The following is a 23,805-nucleotide window of genomic DNA, read 5'->3' as shown; positions in this document are numbered from 1 at the left end:
GCAGCAGGAATAGCATGTCTTGTTTGACAGCTCCTGGCACGAGCACAGGACATGGAGATGGTTTTTAATAGCAAGTTTGTATTATAAAAAGAAAGCTGTTTCAACTGAGATTCCCTGGGCAGAGGCGAAAGACATTCCGACAAGGACAGCGCTGCCAGTGTCGCTGCAGAAGTGAGACAGATGGGAAGTTCAGTGTGTCACCTTGAAACCACAGATCATCAGAGCTCTGTTCCCCTTGTCCTTGTTAGCTCCCCTAGCCACGCCAGCATCACGCCCAGAGAGCTCTCTGGGGTCTGATTTGGAGAGAGGGGGACCTTGGAAACAGAATGAAACTTATATTCTCATTCTTTTGCTCTTTTGTGTTGGAGAGACAAAACTCGCCCAGAGCGGGGACACAGAGGCAGCCACGAACGAGGTGTCTCACACTACGAGTGGGAGAGCTGGGAGAAGCCTGGTGCTGCCCAGCCAGCTGCTGAAGTGGTCGGTGCCAGGCACTAGCTGGTACATCTCTGCTTGCTGCCTTTGGAGAGTGCTTGCACATGTCATCTTAGAAGCACATTCCAGCCCACAAGCTGTGGGGGCAAGACGTTGTGCATTCAGATGTCAAGATTATTCTAAAATCCTGTTATTTTTTTATTTAGTTTATTTACTTAGCCTTGAGAGTGTCTCCAGACCTTTAACCATTATGATTTTCACTGGGACGTGGTGGCAGCTTCTGGGTGCAACCCAGGGTTTGTCAGAGATCTTTGCAGGTTGGAACGTGAGTGGAGTGTCATGGAGAGGAAAATGCTCACCTGTGCAAGGCTGGGGGGGTGTGGACATGCTGAACACAGTTGTGTCTGAAGGGAGGATGTTTGTGCTAGCCTGTTTTGCAGAAGAGGGAGATGAAGGAGAGGCTTCCTGGCTCACCTCGAGCTGCACAGTGACCTACCAGCCCTTGAAAGAAATACACCCAAAGCCTGGGTCTCCTCCAACAACTTCTGAGATTTTCCTGAATTGCAGCATCCCTAAGAGTTTGCCTGCAATATTTCCCTTGCTTGGCTCTCTGACTGACAGCATGGACCCACGATATTCACATCAGACCACCTGAAATGGTGTCCATGCTTCCCAGGAAAGCAGCCTGCTTTACTGGACTGCAGTGAGGGATTTGCTCGGAGGTGCAGAGGGAAGGGAGCTCTATGAGTAAAAACAAATATCACAATAATAAAAGCTAGAATGTGACTGTCTAGGATATTGATCTCTCAGCCTCACTGTTATTTAGGATTTTTCTAACCTATCTCTCCAGCAGAGGAAAACGAAAGAACGTATTTACAGGTCCCTGAGCTTTGTTTGGAGGTTTTCTTGTTGCTGTGGAATACAAGTGAAGTTGCACATTTAAATCCTTCATTTGATCCTAATTAAGGAAACCATCTAAGACATATTCATGGCTTTGTTCCTCTCTTTGGCATTTGGCAGAAAGCTGAGATCCTTAAGATCACAGAGAAAGAAGCTCACAGGTGGAACAGAGGAACCACAGGGCACCAGCTCCTCTGTATCCCACTAAATGCACCCTTGAGAGGGATGAGCTGAACTGAACACACAAACTTGCTTGGAGCCATTTGAAAAGGATGTTTTGAGGGCCCAACTGTGTTTATTTGGTGTATAAAGTAACCTGAAAACACACCCTTTTGATTTTGAGGTGTGTCATGCCAATCCTGTGAGTTTAAGCTGTTACTCTGAAATCAAGCAGCTCCAACTTATATCTGCTCTGAACTCAGGGTGGAACTTAGTCTAGACTAAAGTTCCTGGAGCCAAACCTGACTGGAAATATGGGCTGATTCCCCATCTGTGAGGGCAGAGCAGCAGAGGCTGGGATGACAGGGTAGCACACAAGGAGAACAGCAGTCAGCTCCCAACTCTCTTGTGCTGGGCACAGGCTGATTTCTGAACCTCTCTATTTTCTTTTGAATTGAAAATTTTGGGGCTTTTTTGATACTACTTTTCACACAGAAATCCCCTAGCTTTTGACTTAACTGATTTTTTTATAATGAAAGTGTTTGGGAGTACAATAAAATCTTACTGCTATTTCATATTTTTTTTTCTTCCAATATGAAACATTCCTGTCAACTCCCCATCCTTTTATTTCCCACAAATGTTCTTCTTACAGAACACGATTTTTTCCATTAAATGTTTTGGGATTATACCATTCTCTGGAACTGTGTTTCCATCAGCATCTGTGCTGCCCACATGAGGAAAACGAGGACTGATCAGTGATGTGCAGCAGTGCCAGGTGATGACAGTGACCGAGGGCCAGCAGGGACATGCTGAAAGGCTGGGTTGGACAGGAGTACACCCAGCTAGCAGCAGCAATGCTGCAGGGCATCCCTTAGCATTGGATAAACTCATGTGATAGTGTTTAGGGCAGGCAGCCCTCAGGGTTTGCCTTATGAGGAGTTTGATTTATTATTTTATGACTGAAATTTGATGTGACATTGCATGCGTGCCAACATGTGTGTGCCACCCCACGTGTGATCCAAATGGCACGGCCTAACTGTTAGAGCAAGTCCTCTTATTTTGTTAGCTCCTCCTGCTGAAAACACTAAAAATGCCTGTGCTTTCACAGAGAAGTTAACAACCTCCATGTGCTGCACAGCAGATGGTACAGTAAGGGTGGAGGCGTATTTTACAATAACCTTTTTTCCACATGGGGAAATGGAGGCATTGAGAAGTCTCTTTCTGATGGTTGAGAATGAGTCAGGGGCAGAGAGAAACTACAGGGGTGCAGGAGACCAAGAAACAGTGCCCAAAGTTTTAGGGGCTGAGCTCATCTTCAGCTTTAGCCAAACTTCAGCTGTTCAGCCTTGATCAGCCTGGACTCTTCCAAGGTCAGTAAGAGTGTGAGGTATTTTCAGAAGACAACCTGGATTGCTTCGTACTGAGATCTCCCTCCAGAACTGCCTACCCCTCTCCACTGACTGTAGGAAACCCATTGTCACACACCTCCTGTCTTAATCACCTTGGTCAGATGCCTACAGCTAAGTGGGATCTCATCAATGCCCAGGGAAGGGTCTAAGCAGTGTCCCACTGCTGATCAGAAACAGGTGCTAAAGGAACTGCTGTGGTTTAGCCCCAGCCTCCAACTCAGCCACACACAGCTGCTCACTCTCTTCCTCGCAGCAGGAGGAGGGAGAAAATTGGAAGGGTAAAAGTCCTCCCAATGTCCACAGTGTTTTTGTATAAACGTTGCCTCGGATAATTCTGAAAGAAAATACATTTGTAAATGCCAAAATGTCCCAATGGGCTCCCTATGTAGAGCCAGCTCAGCTACCAAGTTCTTCCTCGTGAATAGCTGTGCTAATAATAGCCACTGAAATTAGATCAAACTACAGGACAGTGACAATAACAGCTCAGATTTTTCAGGACTGAATGACTTGTGCACTACACCTTTTGCAAAAGCTGGCTATGAATGGCACAGGAGGGGCTCTTTAATGCTGATCCCTCCTGAAAATCTGGGCTTGACAACAAATACTAAACCCCCAGGATAGCTGACCTTCCACTCTTCCAAAAGTGTTAGCATTGGTTATAGCAGACCTGAATGCTGAACTTTACAGCAGGACATCTAACTGAGCAGCCAGCCCAGAAGTGAGATCTCACCAGTGACTCCAGTTAGGAGTCAGAAACTGATAGTAGCATCTAACGTGGATTTATCACTGCATTTTTGTTTGCTTTCTCCTACATCAGAGATACTGCTCAGGAGGAGAAATGTAAACTCATACTAACTCAAACAAGGTGTACAGGGGTCGAGGAGAATATGTCAAATGTTGTGCTATTTTGGCCCTGGTGGCTGACAAGGAAAAGAAAACAGCCCCAAGCAGAATAAAGTCAGCTCTGCCCATATATGTTGTTGCTTTCTCGGGCTGCCCATCTTGCCCCTGCTGTGCCAAGGCTTCTTTGCCCACCTGTGGGCTCTATTTCACTGTGTCACAGCCTGATCCACATCTTCATCACTACATACCCCATTTCCACTCAGTATCCAGTGTGATCCAGAGCACTCAGGTGCTGGAAAGGGCTCTCCCAGCCTCCTGGTCTGGGGCAGTGGCCGTGCCTGTGCACTTGGCTTGAAGGGCTGCTGCTGTCCTTGCTCTGTGCCTCCTCACATCTGTTTTGAGTGAACTGTAGAAGCAACACCATCACTTTGAATGTGCTGCATCTGCCCCTGTTTCCCCATTTAGACACCCATTAGGACCTCGTCCCTGTCACCTTTGCTCATCCCTGTGTGTCACCGGGGTGAAGCATCAGCCCGGAGAGTGACTCGCCCGTCCAGGTCCCATCTGACGGCAAACACTCCTTTCCCATGATCTCATTCCTATGCGAGGGACGTTTTTGGGGCCAATCACTCATCCCCAGCTGGCTGACAGCGGAGCGAGGGCGAGGAAGATGAAGTGGGGAGCCGTGCTCTGCCCTGCTCTGCCCGCCCCCGGCAGGACACGCCGTCCCAGGGAGAGCTGCGTCTATTTTAACAGCGTGGTTCGAGGAGCCAGCCCGGAACCAGCAGCGAGGGCAGCGGAGGGAGGATGTGCTGCAGTCATAAAAATTCCACCGAGATAAATCAATAGAGGGAGGAGGAGAAGGAGAGGGAGAGATGGCAAAGTCAGGCATTGTTCGTCCCTGCCCACAGGAGAGAGGGAGACAATGCCCCAGTGGTCATGGGGGTTCAACAGGAGCGAAAGGGAGCAAGGGTCAAGTTATCAGGAGCAGGTGACCATCTACAGTATGGACTGCTGGAACTGGATTTGGGGTCTGGTTCAGACAGCTACTGAGTGCCAGACATGTTCCTGCATGGCACTAATTAGCACCTTCTCAGGCAGGCTGAAAAAGAGGTTAAGGAGCAAATTGGCTTGCAGCAGTGAGCAGCAGAATGGTGGGCTAATGGTGTGGACTACTGCCAGTCCAACCCTGACAGGAGCTGCCTCCCAGAAGTTCCAGTTATCAGTGAGCTAGGACACACTCTCACCAAAACTGAAGGCCCTTACTATGGTGGAAACTCTCTTTTCTGTCTGCAAAAGTCTCAAGATTTTAACTGGTTGCACCAAGAACTTGGAGCATAACAGCCCCTGCTCCAGCTTCCTTTTCTGATCTGCAGCAAGGGGTGTCTGCCCAGGGACCCAGAGTGCCCTGAGTTTTCATATAAACCATTTACAGGGTGAGTCCTGCAGCAAGGGATGGATTCTCACTAGATTTATGCACAACATTATTATTGCTGTATGTACAAATTAGGAGTGTGGAGCACAGCTGGGCTGTATCCTAATAAATAACAGAAAGAGCTGTCTGCTTGCTTTCTCTGATAAGCTGGTGAGCAGCTTTCCCTGCCTGTTTTTAAAAGGTGTAGCTAAACTTAGGACTGGATTCAGCCAACATCCACATCATGCCCGTGCTTAACAGGAGTGTTGAGATGTCTGTCAAGAGGAAGCCCAAGCCCTTGTTTGTATGGTCCTGGTTTTCCAGGCATAGGTCAGGCCAAACATGGTACAGCTTAGTCCAGCAGCAAACACAAAGTCTTTGGCTCTTCCTAAGCGTGCCATGGATGTCCTGACCGTGGGCTAAAGGTGATCCTGGAAAGGTGTCAGTGCTCACCAACACCCGCTCTTGGACTTAAGAAATAAATGCTACGGCTGTGACTCCAAAACAAGGGCCTGCAGACAAGGCGACAGGGCTCTGCTTTGCCTGAATTCCCTCTCAGGAAGACCTGTTCTTCCTTCTGTTCCACAGGAATACACCATTGATATCTTCTTTGCTCAGACGTGGTACGACCGGCGCCTGCGGTTCAACAGCACCTTGAAGGCCCTCACGCTGAACACCAACATGGTGAGCCGCATCTGGATCCCAGACACCTTCTTCAGGAACTCCAAGCGGGCTGATTCCCACTGGATAACCACTCCCAACCAGCTCCTCCGCATCTGGAACGACGGAAAAGTGCTCTACACGCTCAGGTACATCCAGCAGGCACCGTAGCTGACTGCTGAGGTGAGGGAACAAGGAGATGGTCAAGGCAGGGGAGGTTCCAGGTGCCCTGGGACAGGGTAGTGGAGATGCCTCCCAGTGCTGATGGAAGCACACACGCAGTATTGCTTGCAGAATTGGCTTCCTCTTCCTAGAACGAAAGCTTCCAAAAAAATCAAACCGTTTTACCCTGTACACCTCAAAAAAAAGTCAAAACTACAAATGGTTTCCTAAACCAAAATCCTTTTTAAAGGATTAATGTTATGTTGTTCAGTCCAGCTATTTCATTCTGCTAATAAACATTTGGCTTTTGTTCCCACAAATTCTCACTTCCATAAATGAATCTGAAAAGTTGACTAAACAAAAAGGCTTTTTGAATGTGAAAATTAGATGGTTTTCTTCACTTTGAAAATGTCCAAACATATATTTTGGTTTTCTGCTGGTTTGGAATGTTCCTGCAAACAGACTGATCTTCAACAAATTAGTTGTCAAGGAAGCAAGAATCCCTCTGTCACATTGTGGTGTTGGAATCAAACCACCTTCACCAACACAAAATCTCCTTCTCTCTCTCTTCCTGTCTCAGGCTGACAATTGAGGCTGAATGTCTGCTCCAGCTGCAGAATTTCCCAATGGACACTCACTCCTGCCCTTTGGTTTTTTCCAGTTGTGAGTATACATATTTTTAAAATATGTTTTAGAAGGCAAGTAGAGAAACTTCAGTAGAGTAATACTCTCCTGGGGAGACCATCCTCCCTTTTAGCTATGTTTTTTCACCTAATCTCTGTGACTCTCTTCATGAACCCTGAAGCATCCTCCCTCTCCTGGGTTAGCAGAGGTCATAAGGGACAGATTCACAGCACCTCTGAGTTTCTCCTTAATTTTGATGAGTGGTTGGAGGAGATTATTTCACTGACCTTCTGGTCACTCTAGACAGAACATGGATATATTCTGGTAGACAAACAGCAGCTGTCCTTCCTTGTATTTTCCCTCTTCTCCCACTCTCTGAGGGGGCAGCCTGGCTTTCCAGACAGCCCAGAGTGAGGTCTGGAAACATCCTGCGCCCAAGGCCATTGCAAAGGAGGAAGGAGGGTTACTCAGACCTCCCCTCTCAGTCACCGCTTGTCCAGACTCTTCAGCAGAGAGGGCTGCTGATGTTAGCACATCTCCACTGGTAATTCTGCAGGGAGCCTTTCTGCACCAAGAGATCCCTGTCCTCCGGTGTGGGTGGGAAATCTGACTTAATCATCTGAGCTCGGGTTCGCCTCTCCTGCTTCCCCTGCCGCTGAAGAGATACAGCTCACAGAGCTCTGAGGTGCTTCAGAGGAGGCAGCATGCTGAGGAGATATCATCCCCTCGTCTCCCACCATCCCTCATTCCCTGCTAATTAACAGTACATGCCGTACACATTTGATAATTAGAAACACACTGTTAGTTAGCTGCCAAGCTCTCACTCCATCCTCCTCTGAGGAACTCTCTTGTAGGTCCCTGATTCACAGCAGGCTTGTTTCTTTGTCAAGAAAGCCAGAGGCAGCAGAAGCTGCAGCCTGCAGGACCAGGTCTTCTTCTCCATGGAGAATGCATCCCTTCTTTTCCATAGATCAGCTCCCAGACCAAGAGGTACAGGGAGCGCACAGAGCAGCCAGAGCTGTGCTACCTCCCATGTTGGCAGCCTTGTATTACAGTGTACTCATGTGAATGGAAGGTAGTCATGAGGCACCATGCTGCTCCAGGGAGCTAAAACCCTTAAACATTTCAGGCTGGTGGAGTCACAGGATCAGAGAATAGCTGGGGTTAGAAGGGACCTCTGGAGATCATCTAGTACAACCCCCCTGACAAGAGCAGGCTACACAGGAATGCATCCAGGTGGGTTTGGAATCCAGAGTTTTGACTCCAGAATCACTGGGAGGGAGACTCCACAACCACCCTGGGCAGCTTATTCCAGAACTCTGCCACCCTCAGAGTTCTTTCTCAAACCAAGAGAATCCTCTTACACCAACTCACGTCTCATTCCCACCAGTCCAGTCCTTAGAAAGGCTCTACTCCTGGCATTGCTTTTCCCATGCCTAGGATCTGAAGCAGCCCATGAGGGGAGATGCAGTCCCTACTCCCACTGCATGTGGGAATGCCTGAGGGAATCTAAACAAGAGGCATCGGAAATACCTGCCTGAAAGCCTCATGTTTGCCAAACAGCTCAGGGGAGATGCTCCTGTGGTCAGGGTGGTGACTGAGGTAGAGGCACATGCCACACTCTTCCGCTGATGCCTGTGCCCCTTTTCCCAGATGGATACCCTCGGGAGGAGATTGTCTATCGCTGGAGGCGCTACTCCATCGAGGTCTCTGACCAGCGCACCTGGAGGCTCTACCAGTTTGACTTCACGGGGCTGAGGAACACCTCGGAAGTTCTCAGGACTGGGGCAGGTGAGGCGAAGGGAGACAGCCCACGGAAACACCAGTGTGCTGGAGACCTGGGGGGAGGCAAGGGAGTGGTCAGACAGCTCCAGAGTGGGGAGGGGGAAAGGAAGGTCACAACAATGGACCTTGGCTAGAGGGAGCAGAAGTGATGGAGATGAAGGGTGAGGGGAAGATGAAAGCGGGATTAGGCCAGAACCACTGACATCTGTGAGCTGGGGGGTGACAATGCTGATGTGGATGAGGCAATCCCCAATTGAAGGGTTAAGAGGGAGAGCTCAGATCCTCTCTTGCTGCAGTAGGTGCATATTATGTGATCTGGACGATGCTTAGGATTGGAACAGGGGTGGGGAAGTCAGAACTCGCAGGTCTCAATCTTTTCTTCTGTAAACTTGTGTCAGGCTGATGAACACCTGAATTGTGCTTTAAGAGACAGGGGTAAGGCTGCATGTGTAAAGAAACTAAGAAATGGAAGCCCTTCAACTCCCTCTCCTCCTCATAATAGCTCACATCCCCTTTCCTTCCCGCAGAAAACTGCGGAAAGCCTCTGGATTCCTGAAGGTGGGCTGAGGTACTTTAAAGCCCTCTGGAACAGCAAGGAGTAGTACTTCTCCCACTCTGCACAAAGCTGCTGCTGTCCACAGTGGCAGCCAGCCTCTAACTGGGGTAGAAAGGCAGCACAAATGGGGACACGAAGTGAAAGTGTCTTGAATGCACCCCGTGGCCTTTTGATGTTTGTAATTCTCTTTTTTTTTGGTAATTGCTTGCAAGCTTCATCTTACATCTTAACCCTAGAGCTGTCAGGTGGCTTTCTTCCAATACTCCCCGGGAGCCCCTGAAAAGAGAAAGAACCTCTGCTGTAAGTTGCCAAACGAGCAATTAGGCTGTACAGCACCACATGCTTTTTCCAGGGGCAGAACCAGAGTCTCAATGGAAGTGATTGAAGGACACCTCTTTTGTCAGGGCTCAGGTAGTTCGTTAGCAAGCCAGGCCATGTAGCCTGTTATAGCCCAATAGCTTCTATAGAAAAGAAACCCTGGCAGCAATCAGCTGAAGATGAATGCTCGCTACAGTTTCTTCCCTGAAACTTTTCAAAACTATGTGCTTTTCAGTGTCCTTAGAGGCACAGCCAGGCAGGTATAAATGCAGCCTGGTGGCCACATAGACAGCCAGGCAAGTAGCCAGCTGGGCAAACAGCAAGTCAGCTCTTAAAGTAGTCACACAGACATTAAGTCAGACAGTTACAGAGTCAGCCAGGTAACCACAGAGTCCACTAGCCACCAAACCAGCAAGTCACCAAGCCTACTCAGCCAGCCACACGACACTACCAATCTGGGCAGCTACAAAACCAGAGGGCCAGGCACTTAAAACAACAAGAAAACCTCACCAGAAATACCCTGAATTCAGTACCTTTGCTGATTTTTGTGTCTGAGGAAGCCCCGTGTTCTGATTCCACTGTCTCTGTTGCTTTTTCCTAGGGGAGTACATGGTGATGACAGTTTCTTTTGACCTAAGTAGACGTATGGGTTATTTTGCCATTCAGACCTACATTCCCTGCATCCTGACTGTTGTGCTTTCCTGGGTCTCCTTCTGGATCAAGAGAGACTCTACACCAGCCAGGACATCTCTGGGTAAGAGACAGGAGGATGCATGTCTGATGCTTGTCAGACTCTGCCAGGCTGGCAGACTGGCAGTGCTGGAGTACAAAATTTCCTAAAGAGCTTTGCCATTTTCTGGCATTTTTTAATTTACTGGAGAACAGTCCACTCCTCCAGATTCCTGTTGGTAACACTATTCTCAAGCTCAACCAAATCTCCAGCTGTGCTGGTTTGGACTACTGGATTATCTTAGGATAGCACAACACTCTCATGTCTTGATCTGAGACCTGAACACAGCCTTTTCCAAGTTGACAAGGGGATATTTTCATGCACTGAAAGGGAGAGGGAAGGGGTGAGCTATGTCATTGCACTGCTGCCCAAAGGGCTCTTGTCATGTGTATTCCACATTTCCTCGTGACTTCTCAAGGCCTCAGTGTAGGACCAGTGACAGGAAGGTTGTAGGGTTAATGGGCAAAGTTGCTCAGCTGTATCAACAAAGCCCCAGGCTCTGGCAGGAGGTGGAAGCCCTGTAGGTACAACCTTTTCCTGTCAGTCACCCCACAGGACCCAGGACAGAGGACATGGCAACAGTTCTGCCCATTGTTTAGATTTTCTCAGCAAACTGCAGTGGCTCTTTGAGGCAGAAAAAAAGCTTCTGTTGATTGAGTGCTGCTCTGATAGGTGCTGGAGAGGCCTTTGCAAACCTTTAATACACTTTGGCTGTATCTGCATTTTGCAGCAAGCTCTGATTCCCAGCGCTGTCCTCCCCATCAGCCCTGCTGACTCTCCCTTTAATTGGAGGTAGCGTTCCCAGCCCTGCCTGCAGGTTCTCTGTGGGGATGGAGAGGAGGGGCCATCAGCTATTCAGAGCCCATCCATGCTGACCATGTCTCCCCAACCCCCCCCCAGCAAAATTGATTTCTTTTGTGCCCATGGAGAGAGGAGAAGGAGGAGGGTGTCGTTTCCAATGGAGGTGAGGGAATGCCACAGTCCTTGGCTGGTAAAAAATGAACAGCAAGAGGCAAAATGTTCTGCACAGTTGACACAGCCGTGGTGGCTGCCTCGAAAAACAAGGCGAGGTTCCCCAGGAGAGGGGCCCCTCTCTGTGGGAAGGGACCTCAGCACATGAAAAAAAATGTATTCTCTCCACAGCCCCTGTTTGTACTTAATACAAATGATCCCCAGTACATTTCAAGCCCGCCAGGCTACATTAGGGAAATGTAAACTGGACCAGTTCCACTGGCACTTCAAATGTATGGGAAGTCACATCACATCTGCTGATGCAAATACAGCAGGAAAACATGAAAATGTTTTGCCATGCTTGTACCCAGAGCCACTGGGGTGACCCCAGGAAAGGGTGGCAGGTGGATTTAGAGGAGTGCTAGAGAAGGAGGAACATGTGGAGTTCTTGCTTCTTCCCCACATCCTAAAAAGCAGGGGATGAGATCACAATACCAACTCCTGCAGCTAATCCTTTGTTGGCTCCTGACACTTTATCACAGGTCTGTGAGCATTACTGCTGCTGCAAAAACAATTCCAAGCCCCATTCAAGTCAAAAGAAATTCCTTATCACCTCCTACCCACTTGCCCTCTGCATCAAGAAATGGATAGATTGTGAAGAGCTGTCTCTGAAGAACAGCCACGAGCAGATTGAAAGCTTATGGTTAAGAATCAGAGACCTAGGAAACAAAGGGAACCCTGTGACTGGTGTCTACTTCAGGCTGCCTAATCAAGGAGAGGCTATTGACAAAGCCTTCCTGCTCTAGCTAAGGGAGGAGTCGTGCTCACAGGCTCTTTTCCTGGTGGGGGACTTCAACCGCCCCAGAATCTGCTGAGGAAGCACCAAGGCAAGCTGTGGGCCATCCAGGAGACTCCTGGAGTGCACTGGGCATAAATTCCTAAGCCAGGGAATGGACAGCCTGACCAGAGGGATGTGTGGTAGTGGACCTGATGGTCACCAAAGCAAGTGAGCAAAAAAAGCAAAGCAAACCTCCAAGTTTTCAAGGAGTTAGTCAATAGGACCCCTCGGGGGACTGCCCTCAGAGACAAGAGAGAACAGCGCTGGCAGATTTTAAGGACACTTTCCATAGAAAGCTCTCAATCCCCAGGTGTGAGAAATCAGGAAAGGAAGAGACCAGCATGGATGAGTCAAGACCTTCTGGTCAAACTAAAGAGCAAGAAGGCACTGCACAGGCAGTGGAGGTGGGACAGGTGTCCTGGGAGGAGTACGGGAACACTGCTCAGTTTGTGTAGGGGTGGGGTCAGGAAGGCCAGGGTGTGGGTGGGTGCAAAGAATACTAACAAGGGCTTCTACAGGTGTGTCAGCCAGAAAAGGAAGGTCAAAGAAAGTGCCCTCCCCAATGGATATGACTGGAAAACTGGTAACAACAGACAAGAAGCCTGCTGAGGTACTTTTTTTGCCTCAGTCTTCACTGACAACCTCTCTCTCCACATCTCTTGAGTGGAGGGACTGCAGGACAGGGACTGGGCCAGCAAAGTCCCTCTCATTGCAAGAGAAGATAAGGTTTCATACCACCTAAGGAACCTGAACATACATAAGTGTATGGGACCTGACAAGGTGCATCCCAGAGTCCCGAGGGAACTGACTGATGTAGTTGCCAAGCCACCCACTGCCAAGCCATGGCAGTGACGGAAAAAGGGAAACATTGCACCCATTTTTTCAAAGGGTAGAAAGGAGGACCCTGGGAACTATCTACCTGTCAGCCTCACCTCTGTGCCTGGGAGGATCATGGAACAGATCCTTCTAGAAGCTCTGCTAAGGCACATGGAGGACAGGAGGTGATTCAGCAGAGCCAGCACAGCTTCGCCAAGGACAAATCTTAAGTAGATTTAAGCTTAAGTAGAATCGAAGTTCCCCACTCCTTTACCAGTCCTCACTGATGGCCTGTGTGACATTTCTCTTTCAGAGAGCGTTGTCAGAGGACATCTCCAGACCAGAGTCTGGCTGAGCAGAGCAAAAATGGGACCACACAGCCAGAGGAATTTCTGTTCCAGAGTAGAGAGGAAATGGGGGTGTTCTGGGGGCTGGATGCATTTGGAAGGCAGAAGTGCTCCTCATCGTTACTTAAACCACTCTTTTCACTCTCAGGAATCACGACTGTGCTCACGATGACCACCCTGAGCACCATCTCCCGCAAGCACCTGCCCCGTGTTTCCTACATCACAGCCATGGACCTCTTCGTCTCCGTGTGCTTCATCTTCGTGTTCGCGGCTCTCATGGAGTATGCCACACTCAACTACCTGGTGGGAAACAAGAAACCACTGGAGCACAACAACAGGAAAGCCAGGCTGGTAGGTCAAAGGGGCCAGCAGTGGTGGATGCTGCTGGAAACCCGAGCTATTTAGAAATACCCCTCCTGAGCCTGCATTGGAAATTGCTGATGGAGTTTAGTGCCTGACCCATATTCATTCATAAAGGCTTCTGACCACTCTGTGTGCTGGGTCTGAGCACCTGGAAGGTGGGACACAATCAGAAAAAACAGCTGAAATAAAAAAAAGAAGCCTCTGTCAGACCCAGGCACCCTGTGCTCTCTTCAAAACTGATGGAGAGCTTATCAGTACAGTTTGTAGTTTAATTTAGTTTACACTCACATGACCAAATGTAAATGTTCACTTTAAGACCCGTTCTTCCACCTGTATCAGTTTGACCTCTGTGGATCACAGAGGTATCTTAGGTCACAGAGGTGCAGAAACCTACCTTTTGTGGTCTGTCCATCAAAAGACCTGATGAATGTGGGGAGAGGGAACACAGGGTGGTCATCATTCTCATCATCCATCATGAGATCTGCCCAAGCTCATGTCAGGTACTTCTGACACATCAGCTGAAACAGGCCTCTGAACTGGGAGAGAAATGAAAGCAAAAAAGACAGATCTTTTCTGTGCCAGGCTCATTTCCCAGCATATCCCTCATATCCCAGGGTGGATAGAGCTCTTCCATGAGGCTGATGATATGCCTCCTCCTGGGCCAAGAAGTTATGAGTCACACATAGCCTTTCCTCAGCTTTCCTCCAGTACCTGCCAGCAACCAGGAGACACATTTGGACTGTGTGCTGTGCCTTCAGAAATAGCTGAGCTCAGGGGAATGAGGGAAGAGGCTGCACAGCTGAAATCAGACAGGTCCTGTTTCTGCACTGACGATTAGTGGCAGAGACTGGGAATCAGAGCAATTAGATCTTTGCTGACTTTGGCTCTGGGGTGCCATGGAGGACACTCACAGCCATGCAGGGAGCTGCCAATTCCCACATCGTGCCAGTGTGGTGGTTTACAACCAGGTGCAGAGATGGAGGATGATCAGTCATCCCTCTCCACTGAACTTCACCTATGCTCTGAACACATCTATTGCCAGTTGGGTGGGGTTTGGTGTCTAGATCACATTTTCTTGCCTTTTCCTTCCCTTTAATCTGCCTCCCTCTCCCCATTACAGCCACCTGCCGGTGCACAGGTGATGCCAACTTTCACCACCATCAACATCAACCACATCATGCACTGGCCCCCAGAGATAGAGGAGGATGACGATGATGATCCTGGCTCGCCGTGCTTGGAAGGAAAGGAGTGTGAGAGGTTCTTCTGCTGCATTGAGGACTGTCAGACAGGGATGTGGCGGGAGGGGAGGGTCCGCATCCACATCTCCCGCCTGGACTCCTACTCTCGCGTCTTCTTCCCCACTGCCTTCCTGCTCTTCAACATTGTCTACTGGATTGCCTATCTCTATCTCTAGCCCTTCTTTGTCCTCTGCTGGAATGGACTGGAGACCAGCAAGGTGGGCTTCTCAAGGAGCATAGAGAACAGCATCTCTTCTGTTGTAGTCAGCTGTCAGTCGGAACAATCCAACCTGGTGATTCCCTCTTCCTGCTCTCTCATCTCTTCTGAGAAGAACCAAACAGCTTTTTTTTAGCCTTCTAACATATCTTTTTAGAGAATCTACCCTTCCCAAACAGCCTCATCTCCAACACCACCAGCACTGTACTCCTTGTAAGATTGCCCAAAAACATCCTATTTTCATCTCAAGCATTAGGGATTTTGTCAAAAACAAAAACCTTAATGCATTTCACTTTTCCATCCAATCCTACTCCAAAATTCCATGGTAAATGAGGGCAAATGGAGTTTTCTGCATAGTTGTTAAGACTGCGAAGGAAATAAAGGAGATCTTACAGCTTCTGCACCACTTCCACCAGAACAGACTTTGTGGAGTGCTAGAAGCTTGGAAAGGTCAGAAGGAAAAGGGCGTGGAAAAGGGCAGCAGTACAGCTTCCCACAGTAGCTGGGCTTGGCTAAAATGTTTTGAACCTGCCCAGACATCTGACAGTGGCACTGACAAGGATGAAGCAGCTGCAAGCCTCCACCAGCTCCCCGCAGAACATCTAGGAAGCATTCCTCATGGATCGCTCCGCTTGTTGTGCCAAGTGGCACCCGAGACATCCACCCACGGAGGCGTTGCTGATTCTTGTCAGATGGTGGCAAAAAGCACTTCACAAGTTTGCAGGGCCCGTCTGCCTCCCTGGAGCAGACTCTTCAGGGCCCACAGTGACATTCTTTGCTTTGTGATCGGGATTTGGAGCGGGCTCTGCAGCTCACGTTGGGCATCACCAAAAGAGGGTGAAAGTCCTCGTGCTACAAAGGCCAGAAGTCTCCTGAGCCTGATATGAGGTTTTCTTAGGCCTGTCTCACGTGAGCTGGGCCCTCCTGTGCCGTGCAGCACAGAAGGGCAGTGCTCTCCTGCACAGCAACACTTGCTGAAACCATCAGGTCTGCTGCACCCACCGGTGGTGGGAAGAGAGCATTCCTGCAGCTCAGATGCGTTCCTTTAATTATTTTCTTTTTTTTTTTTCATAATTACATAAAATGACAGCCTTCACTAAGCCTGTATGACTCCTCCCAGTTGCCATCAATACTTGGCCCTTTTCCTCCCCAAATCAGGAAAAGGAGTGAGTTGTCCCTGATAGATTTCAAGGTCAGACATATTGAGATGGTTCCTTCTGATCCATCTCAAAGGGATAGAGAATCCATAATGCAGTTTCAACTGGGAAGAAACTGCGTAGTGTAGAAGAGGAAACTCAGGCCCAAGGTCCATAATGTATAAACTGGCTGCCTCCCCATTTATACCAACTGCTGATGTAGCCCCCACCATGACTGTGAAAAACAATGGGCCATTAATAGTTACTTACTGTGTAAATTAGAAACAAAGAAGACCTTTTTTTAAAAACAGCATGTTTTAGAAAAAACCTAGTACTTAAGAGACTTGTCATGAGAAGAAAGCCAGCATGGCTGCAGAGAAAAAGTTAGGAAAGGCTGGCTCACAGGACAGCTAACGGAGGCAGGAGGTTTTACATATTCTTGGAGAGCAATTTGATCTGGTTTAAAGACGGATTTTGACACTGTTAAATCTGATCTGAATAATGAAGTGTCATGTTTAATTCATTCATAAATACAGCCTTACCTTGGTTCCAGAGGAGCAGCTAGAGCATCTTATTAAGTATACAATAGTACAACAGTCAGCTAAGTATAACCTAATGGGGTCAGACCAGCAGAGCTCTGAAAGGGGAAATTGTGCCTGTCTAACCTGTTACAGTTCTTCTTTTAAAATACCAAGTAAGAGATAAAGGTTACCCAGAAGCATAATTTGCTTAGCTGCTCCGACAGCTTTTGAAAGGATGGAAAGAAATTATGGCGGGCGGTTCTAACTGAGGAAATTGATTTAGCAAAAGAATTATTAAGGAGGTTCTAATTAGAGGAAATTAACTGAGGAGAGGGGGGGAAAAAAAGAATTGTTAAGGAGGCTCTAATTAGAGGAAATTAATGTTTTAGAGAGACAGACAGAGAGAGGGAGAAGTCTAAGAAAAGAATCAAAACAACTTCCAGACAAGGGGAGCTGCCGGGTGACAGTGCCGACTCCCAGCCAGGCGGGTTGATGTTCTGCTCCCGATAGCAAAGCGTTATTAGATGTAGCAACAGAAAAACCTCCTATGACTCAGCCCTACACCAACGGGGAGCTGGATTAAACAGGGTCCTGTGATCTCTGTCAGGAGCCAAAAGGAAAGAGCATCCTAGATTAAAACTGGCTCACACGACGGGCTCCGAGCGAAGGCTCTGAGCGAAGCGTGTCCCCACGCTGCGGAAGGCGGCTGTTGGGGTGTGCGTGGGAGGGGACACCCCGTGGCAAACCAGGGCCCGGGCCAAATATGCTCATTAACAGGATGGTGGCTCGAAAGGTGTGCTGGCAATGTGGGCTGCAGTGAACACAGGCAGCGAAACGCGGAAGCATCTGAGAAAGGGAGGGTGGAAGGGAAAATTTAACAGCCAAGTGCAAAGGAGTCCAAACATCTACAATTTGCTGTAACTTCAAAGCTCTGGGGAGCCTTGATGGACACAGGTGATTATCACTGGAGTACAGGCTTCAACCCTGAGAGCAGCAACTTGTTGAAATTAGACCTTTAACAGAATCAGCCAGGAGAGAAACAGGGTGTGTGCAAGAAACCTAAGAGGATGACAGGGACTCGGACAAAGAAGACTTGAAAGATTGTAAGATTTCACCAAAAAAAGATAAAGCCAACACACACCTAGGTAATTTAACCAATGATGGAGGATCTGACAGAGGAAAATAGCCTAGCGTGGGCTGCAGCACAAGGGAGCTGATTACTAAGGCTGGGGAAGGAGGAGGGAGGGGGCTTCTTGGCTTAGGGAAATCTGTGCCCATCATAAATAGCGCAATAAATAAAGGCATGAACAAATCCAATCATGTTTTGAAGTTTCTATAGTATCTCAAAAAAGGGAAAGCTACGAAAAGCCAAAAAGAAAAATCTGCCATTTTTTGGAATTACTGTGCAAAGCTCCAGTTTCCTGAAAAAAAGGTTTCCCTGCTATCAGAAGGGAATCCAGCACACAGAGACATCCAGTAGCCATGTGCTGCCCTGCTCGGCATGGCAGTGGGAATTGACCCCACTGGCCCCTCCCAGACTGGCATAAACCACCTGCCTTTCCCTGCATGCTGTACTTTCTGCCATCCTGCTGAAGTGGGTAATGGTACCCACAGTGTCTTTCAGCCCAGGACAGCTCTTGTCTTTTCACTAGTTCACTCCAGGGGACACTGCCCAAAAACATGGGCCTGAGTGCCCTGGGATAGAGACCCCTGGCTTGGGGAGAGGTGCCCGGCAAGCACAGATCACACCAGCCCACAAAGGAAGCACCTCTTGCCTCTCTCTGGCACACCATGTATCCCCCCAAGCTTTGACAGATCCCAAAACGTTAAAAACATGAGGTGGTAAAGGATGGGGAGGTGAGGGAGGGAGAGAAGAGAAAGTTATATTAAGTCGTTACTTTTTATATTCCTAAAATACCTTCGTTATAATTTTTCTTCCCCTTAATGCCTCAGATTTATAGGCCTTGGGGAGATTGAATTTAAGGAGGATGAGTGTGGCCAAAAATGTTTTCAAGCTGTGCACTCCAGGGCACATAAACACTCCTGTCCAGTGTTCCCACCGGAATGGGTGAAAAAACCCAGGTACCCGAGGGAAACACCTTGTTGCCTGCAGACCTTCAACAAAGTGTGTTTGGGGGAAAAAAATGGATTTTTTATTTTCTGGATTTTTTTTAAGGATTGGGCAAAAGCACATTGACTCAGTTTTCTGTCAGGAGAGTCTCAGATGGCTGGGGTTTTCTTATTGTTGTTGTTGTCGATCCTTCACATTGCTGGCTGCCATGATTTTACCCCTCTATCCTTGTTTTTTCCCCTTCTCCCCACATCTTCCAGAAAAGTAAATAACGGAGTCCAGGCCCTATCTGTTCCAACTACACCTCTGGCACCACCTGAGGCCATATGACAAAAACAACAACACAGGATGGAAGAGATCGACCGGAGCCTTAATAGCTGCTGTAAACAGGTCGGCATAGCAACATCTCCAGAGAGAGCTCTCCATGGGGTCATTTCTATTCACTTTACAGCCCACTTGGGCTGCTAGAGTGGTATAAAAGGGACTCAGAAAAGCTGTTAATTAGGATTAGCAGCTTCAGGAACATGAAGCCACAGTGCTCTAAGCTGAGCCATTTATCTGAGAGAGCTCAGGCCTCTTGACTTCTTCCTGAAACAAGGCACAGGACACCACATGTCAAGGCAGACAACTTTGAAATCAGATGGCAGAGCCACCTGGTCATCTGCTGAATGGCACTGCAGGACTTCTCTTGTGGCCAGACCACCCTTTGCTGGACTCACGTGGTTGGCAGGTCCAAGATGCACCAAACAGCTGTCCAGGAGCAGCGGTGGAGGCACTGACCCATCTTATCAAAACAAGTTCCACGTGGTCTGAAATCCACAGGGACTATGCTGGGTGCCCCCAGGTGAGGTTTTTGGATGATATATGTGCCATAACATGCCTGTAGAGGTCCAAGAGGAAGCAAACACTGTGGACAGGAGAGGGCAGCCATGGGTGTCAGACACAGACTCCATGGAAAAACAAGGCAGGGACTTTCCCAGCTTCTAGGATATGACTTTTATTCTATTGCCATAAGCTTCCTGCCCTTCATCAGTTTGCTGCATGAAAGGTCCAAGGAAAGTCCATAACAGTGAAACCCATCTTTGCAGCAGCTTTTTATCACACCCATAGGTAAAACAGGCTGTAGGGAAAGGTTGAGTCATTGCCAGGCTGCCATTGGGCTGATCTGCATCTCTCAAGTGTTACTGACTCTGACAAACCTCCTAAGGCAACCTGACACCTCCCCTTTCCAAATATATGCTGAAACACAGATGTCTCCCTCACATTATTCTGCTTCTCTTGGTGTTTTCATCCCCTCAGGGTAAAACACTACCTGAATCAGAGCTGAGCTGAAGGCACAGCTTCCCATCTGGGACTGGAGTACTAGTTTCCTTGTGTACATCACTTTTCCTGGAGAAGCACATTAGGTCTGATCAAAGACATATTGTAATCAGGTTTTCAAGATCACGCAGTTCAGGACTGCTGGCGGCCACGCTCTCAGCTGTGCCCATCACAAAGGAAAAAGTCTTTTGCCATATGGACAGTTGGACCAGGTGCAGGCAGATCTGAAATACAGATGGGCCTATACTCTTCTCCCATTTTAGCCCCAGAAACTCCCGGTAGCCTCAAAGAACATATATATACAGCAGCAGAAACTCACCAGGGCAGAAAAAACAGAAATCCCTACCCAAGAGTTTACAGCCAGCACCTTGAAGGTGGTAAGTACCCGCTGTGGTCCTTGCCATGAGAATATTCTATTGCTCCTCTCCAGGAAATGTCCTTCACCAACCAACCCTTCTATCACAGAACTCCAGTCAGCCCCCCACAGGATCCAACAGAGACACAGAGCTCAGGGAAATAAGTCAAGACAACGTGTGAGAAGAAAAAGCTGCAGTAAGAATTCAGTAAGCTAGAAATATCACACCTCAAAATAACATGTACAATGCTAGGTGACTGAATCTCTGGTAAGTGCATATGTTGGTGCTTTGGCCAAGCAGGTGGAATCATAGAATTGAAGAATAGTTTGGGTTGGAGGGGACCTTTAAAGCCCATCTACTCCAGTCCTCCTGCAATGAACAGGGACATCTTCAACTAAATCAGGTTGCTCAAAGGCCACTCCAAACTGATCTTGGAGGTTTCCAGGGATAGGGCTTCTACCTGAATCTACCATCCTTTAATCTAAAACCTTTATTTTGGCACAAAAAGCAAAAGGAACCACACAACTCCTGTGGAACCATCTCTGCCCAACACCACCGGGATATTAAAGCCTAATAGCTGAGTGAAGAAACACACTGAGCTCATTCAGGCATTTCTCATTAGTTTCCCAAGATTTCTCAATATTCTGCTACTCAATATATTCATCTGGCAGCAAATTAGAGATTAGGGAAAAGCGTCTCTCCCTAAATCATCCAGAGAACACAAAGCTACAAAGCAAAATCATAACAGACAGGGAAACTTCTTGTGAGTCATCCTCTTCCCTCCTTCCCCTCTCCCTTTGCAGCATTGCTGATAGCCCCGGGACTGTTCCAGGAGGCCTGGAACCAGAAGGTACCTGTTCCTGCTGCAGGCACAAATCACTTCATTCCAGGGGAGAAAAGAGGATTTTTAAACATGGCCAGAAGAAAACAGCAATGGTATCTTTGTATCTCTCTACTTTGAGCACCTGGTACATGCTCTTCTGAGATTGATGGCCCAGATATGCCAAATGCATAAAATAAAACAGCTGTCCTTTCCCAAAAGACCCACCATCATTCCCAATAAGATCCTCCTGCCCTACCCTCCCAAAAAAAAGAACACCAAACCAACAACCAAACAAAATAAACCAAACAAGGGGATTCGTCAAAGAGAACACAAGAGCAGCTGGTTGTTGAAAAATAATCCAGGGTGGCTACATATATAAGAAATCAAATGAAAGAAAAATTGTCTCATGTCTGTAGAACAGAGAGCATGTTTTTGTCAAACCTTCAGATCCACCTGTCCCAGCTACAAGGCATTTTCAATGGCATTGATATTGCTGTATCCTACCACATATTTCAAATTATGGCTTGATCACCAACTTTTGCTGCTCAAAAGAAAAAAAAAAGAAAAATATTAAAACTTGCTGTAGGCTGATTCATTTTAAAGAACCATTTCTGATTTCTTTGGCCAAATTTTCAGAACAAATACATTTGTCCTTGAGATAAGTTTTATTTGATCTGCATTGATATTCACAAAGTAACCCACTTCTCCCTGGCTGAAGAGACTGAAATGTTTGCTACAGAGACTCCAGTTAAGCCATTAATAAATGTTGCTGGGTTTAGGGGTTATAGGGTCAGCATTCCATGTGGACTATAGGTAGCCAACATTTCTACAGTGTTTAGGACCTGAATTTAAATTCAGTACCAGTATATATGTATATATTAGGGGAAAACTTGGCAAGTTGAAACATAGTTCAGCATATTTTTAATGTGGTTTTCTCACTGTGTTCTTCATCTCCCAGGAAACCTCTGAATTTAGTTTAAGGGGAGATCCAAGTAGGACCAGCATACCTAATCTGAGGAAACTCTTTCACTTCCATTTGCTGCACAGAAACTTCAGGCTCATGTAAAGGAGTTACTTGTTGGCTCCTACAGCTCCCTCAGTTATTACACTCCTTGGCCTTCAGCACATTTTACGTCGATTAATTCCAGTGGTAGGTCCATGTGTGGGCTTGCCAACATCATTATTGGACTCAGTAGCATGAGTCTCTATAGCCATAAAAAGCAAGACCACCAAGAACTGTCACCTCTGCAGCTGAACCAGTGGCATAAAGTTCTCCTACGTGCTACAAAGATGCATAACCAAGTTTTAATTGATCTTACAGAATCACAGCTCACAGCATGCTACACATTGATCCCCATCCTGCATTTGCTAAAGCAATAGAAAGATCTAGTTTGGAACCATTGGGATCCAAAAGTACAGAATATTGAGTCTACACAGGCCATCCCACCTGTGAAAAGATGGATTAGAAGCAGTGAGGTCCAGGCATGGAACTCCAGAAAGAGAACTCCGTGAACTCAGCCTGTCCCTGCTGTCTGCTGCCTTCTTTCTGCTCTCTGATTTATTAAATTAAGGCTACTGCCCTTGCAAACAGGAAATCTATGTTAAGTGATGTACAGAAACCATCCAAAAACACAGGAGGTTGCTCACCCTCTTTGTTCCCTAAGCCACACACACAAACACAAACACACTCTTTTTGACACCAACTGCCTCCTGCAGCAACAGCTTTCACCTGCTGATTGTCCCAGCTCCTCTCCAGGGGAGAGTTTGTCTCTGGGACTCTTGAAAACACCAAGTGAGGAGCAGAGAGGTTTGTTTCTTGGAGTGTATGGGGCCTGCTGGCTTTTACCATTTCGGGCCAGCCAGAGGTCCAGGCTGTCCAGGAACTAGGGTCCCAAGGGAGCAGAAATGCATTTGGCTGAGGCATGCACTTACAGGAAGAAAGAAGAAAAGCAGAGTATGAGTTTAGAAGAAGTTTTGCTCAAAGAGGCAGGTGAACGCAGGTAAGTCACCTGCTCTCACATCAAAGTTCGTGACTTTGGATGGGGGGAAAAAAAATCCAAAAATAAAATAGGTTTTCGGCCACCTAGAACTGTGTTGGAACAGAAACAATTTCTCTCTGTGATCAGATTCTAGAGCAAAGTCAGAACTCTCCTCAGAAGATCAGAGTCTTTGTTGGCAACTTAAAACAGACTGTGAGGATAAAGCACAGGGACCTTGCTTTCACGCAATTAAAAAGCCTCCTGACCCCAAGCCACCCCTACCAGCTCGCTGTAATATTTCCCAGACCCAAGCCTGGCCAGAATAAGTCAGTGGCTCCTACCCAACAATTTTCAACTACAATGGATGCAGTTGAAACTTTTTCCAGAGACCTCCTGTACCTGGGAGCAGGTCTCCTTCCCTGAAGTCCTACTGCTCCCCCACACAGGGCCCCAGGAGATGACCTTGTACCTCTGCTGCATTCAGACATCCTGCTATAGATGGCCCCTGAAGGGTCTGGATTGGAGAGGAAATGACTAAACTGAGTCACTGAGACCCCGTGTTAGGTAGTCCAAAACCAGCATCAACCCCTTTGTCCATACAAACAGCCTCCAACTTCTCCAGGGCAGCCAGGACACAGCCAAGCTTTTCCTGGGCCCTGAGGTGGGAGAGGGTCCATAGCAGGACCTGCTCTGTGCCTCCTCTCCTCCTCTCAGGGACTGCTCGTTGTAAGGGCAGATTATTATACTGCAAAATTTATTTTAGCCAAAACTGGGAAAAGTAATGAAAGCAAATGCAACAGCTCAGAGGAGGATTAGACACTTAGATGAATAAGA

At 47.7% G+C, this 23,805-nt stretch overlaps 1 protein-coding gene across 1 annotated transcript in view; it reads left to right on the top strand.

The window, feature by feature from the left end:
* GABRE (gamma-aminobutyric acid type A receptor epsilon subunit) overlaps nt 1–17,734 on the top strand; it is a 36,003-nt gene extending 18,269 nt beyond the window's left edge. Inside the window, exons 4-9 of the mRNA XM_017819333.1 lie at nt 5,749–5,969; nt 6,563–6,645; nt 8,260–8,397; nt 9,867–10,019; nt 13,096–13,298; nt 14,431–17,734. Of these exons, the coding sequence (XP_017674822.1) occupies nt 5,749–5,969; nt 6,563–6,645; nt 8,260–8,397; nt 9,867–10,019; nt 13,096–13,298; nt 14,431–14,724 (1,092 nt within the window). The 3' untranslated portion in view covers nt 14,725–17,734. The remainder of the gene's footprint in view (nt 1–5,748; nt 5,970–6,562; nt 6,646–8,259; nt 8,398–9,866; nt 10,020–13,095; nt 13,299–14,430) is intronic.
* The last annotated feature ends 6,071 nt before the right edge of the window (nt 17,735–23,805 follow it).

The sequence above is a fragment of the Lepidothrix coronata genome, unplaced genomic scaffold, assembly GCF_001604755.1.
Source record: "Lepidothrix coronata isolate B3197 unplaced genomic scaffold, Lepidothrix_coronata-1.0 Scaffold73, whole genome shotgun sequence".
Taxonomy (NCBI): domain Eukaryota; kingdom Metazoa; phylum Chordata; class Aves; order Passeriformes; family Pipridae; genus Lepidothrix; species Lepidothrix coronata.
This window is presented reverse-complemented; position numbering and strand designations above follow the sequence as displayed.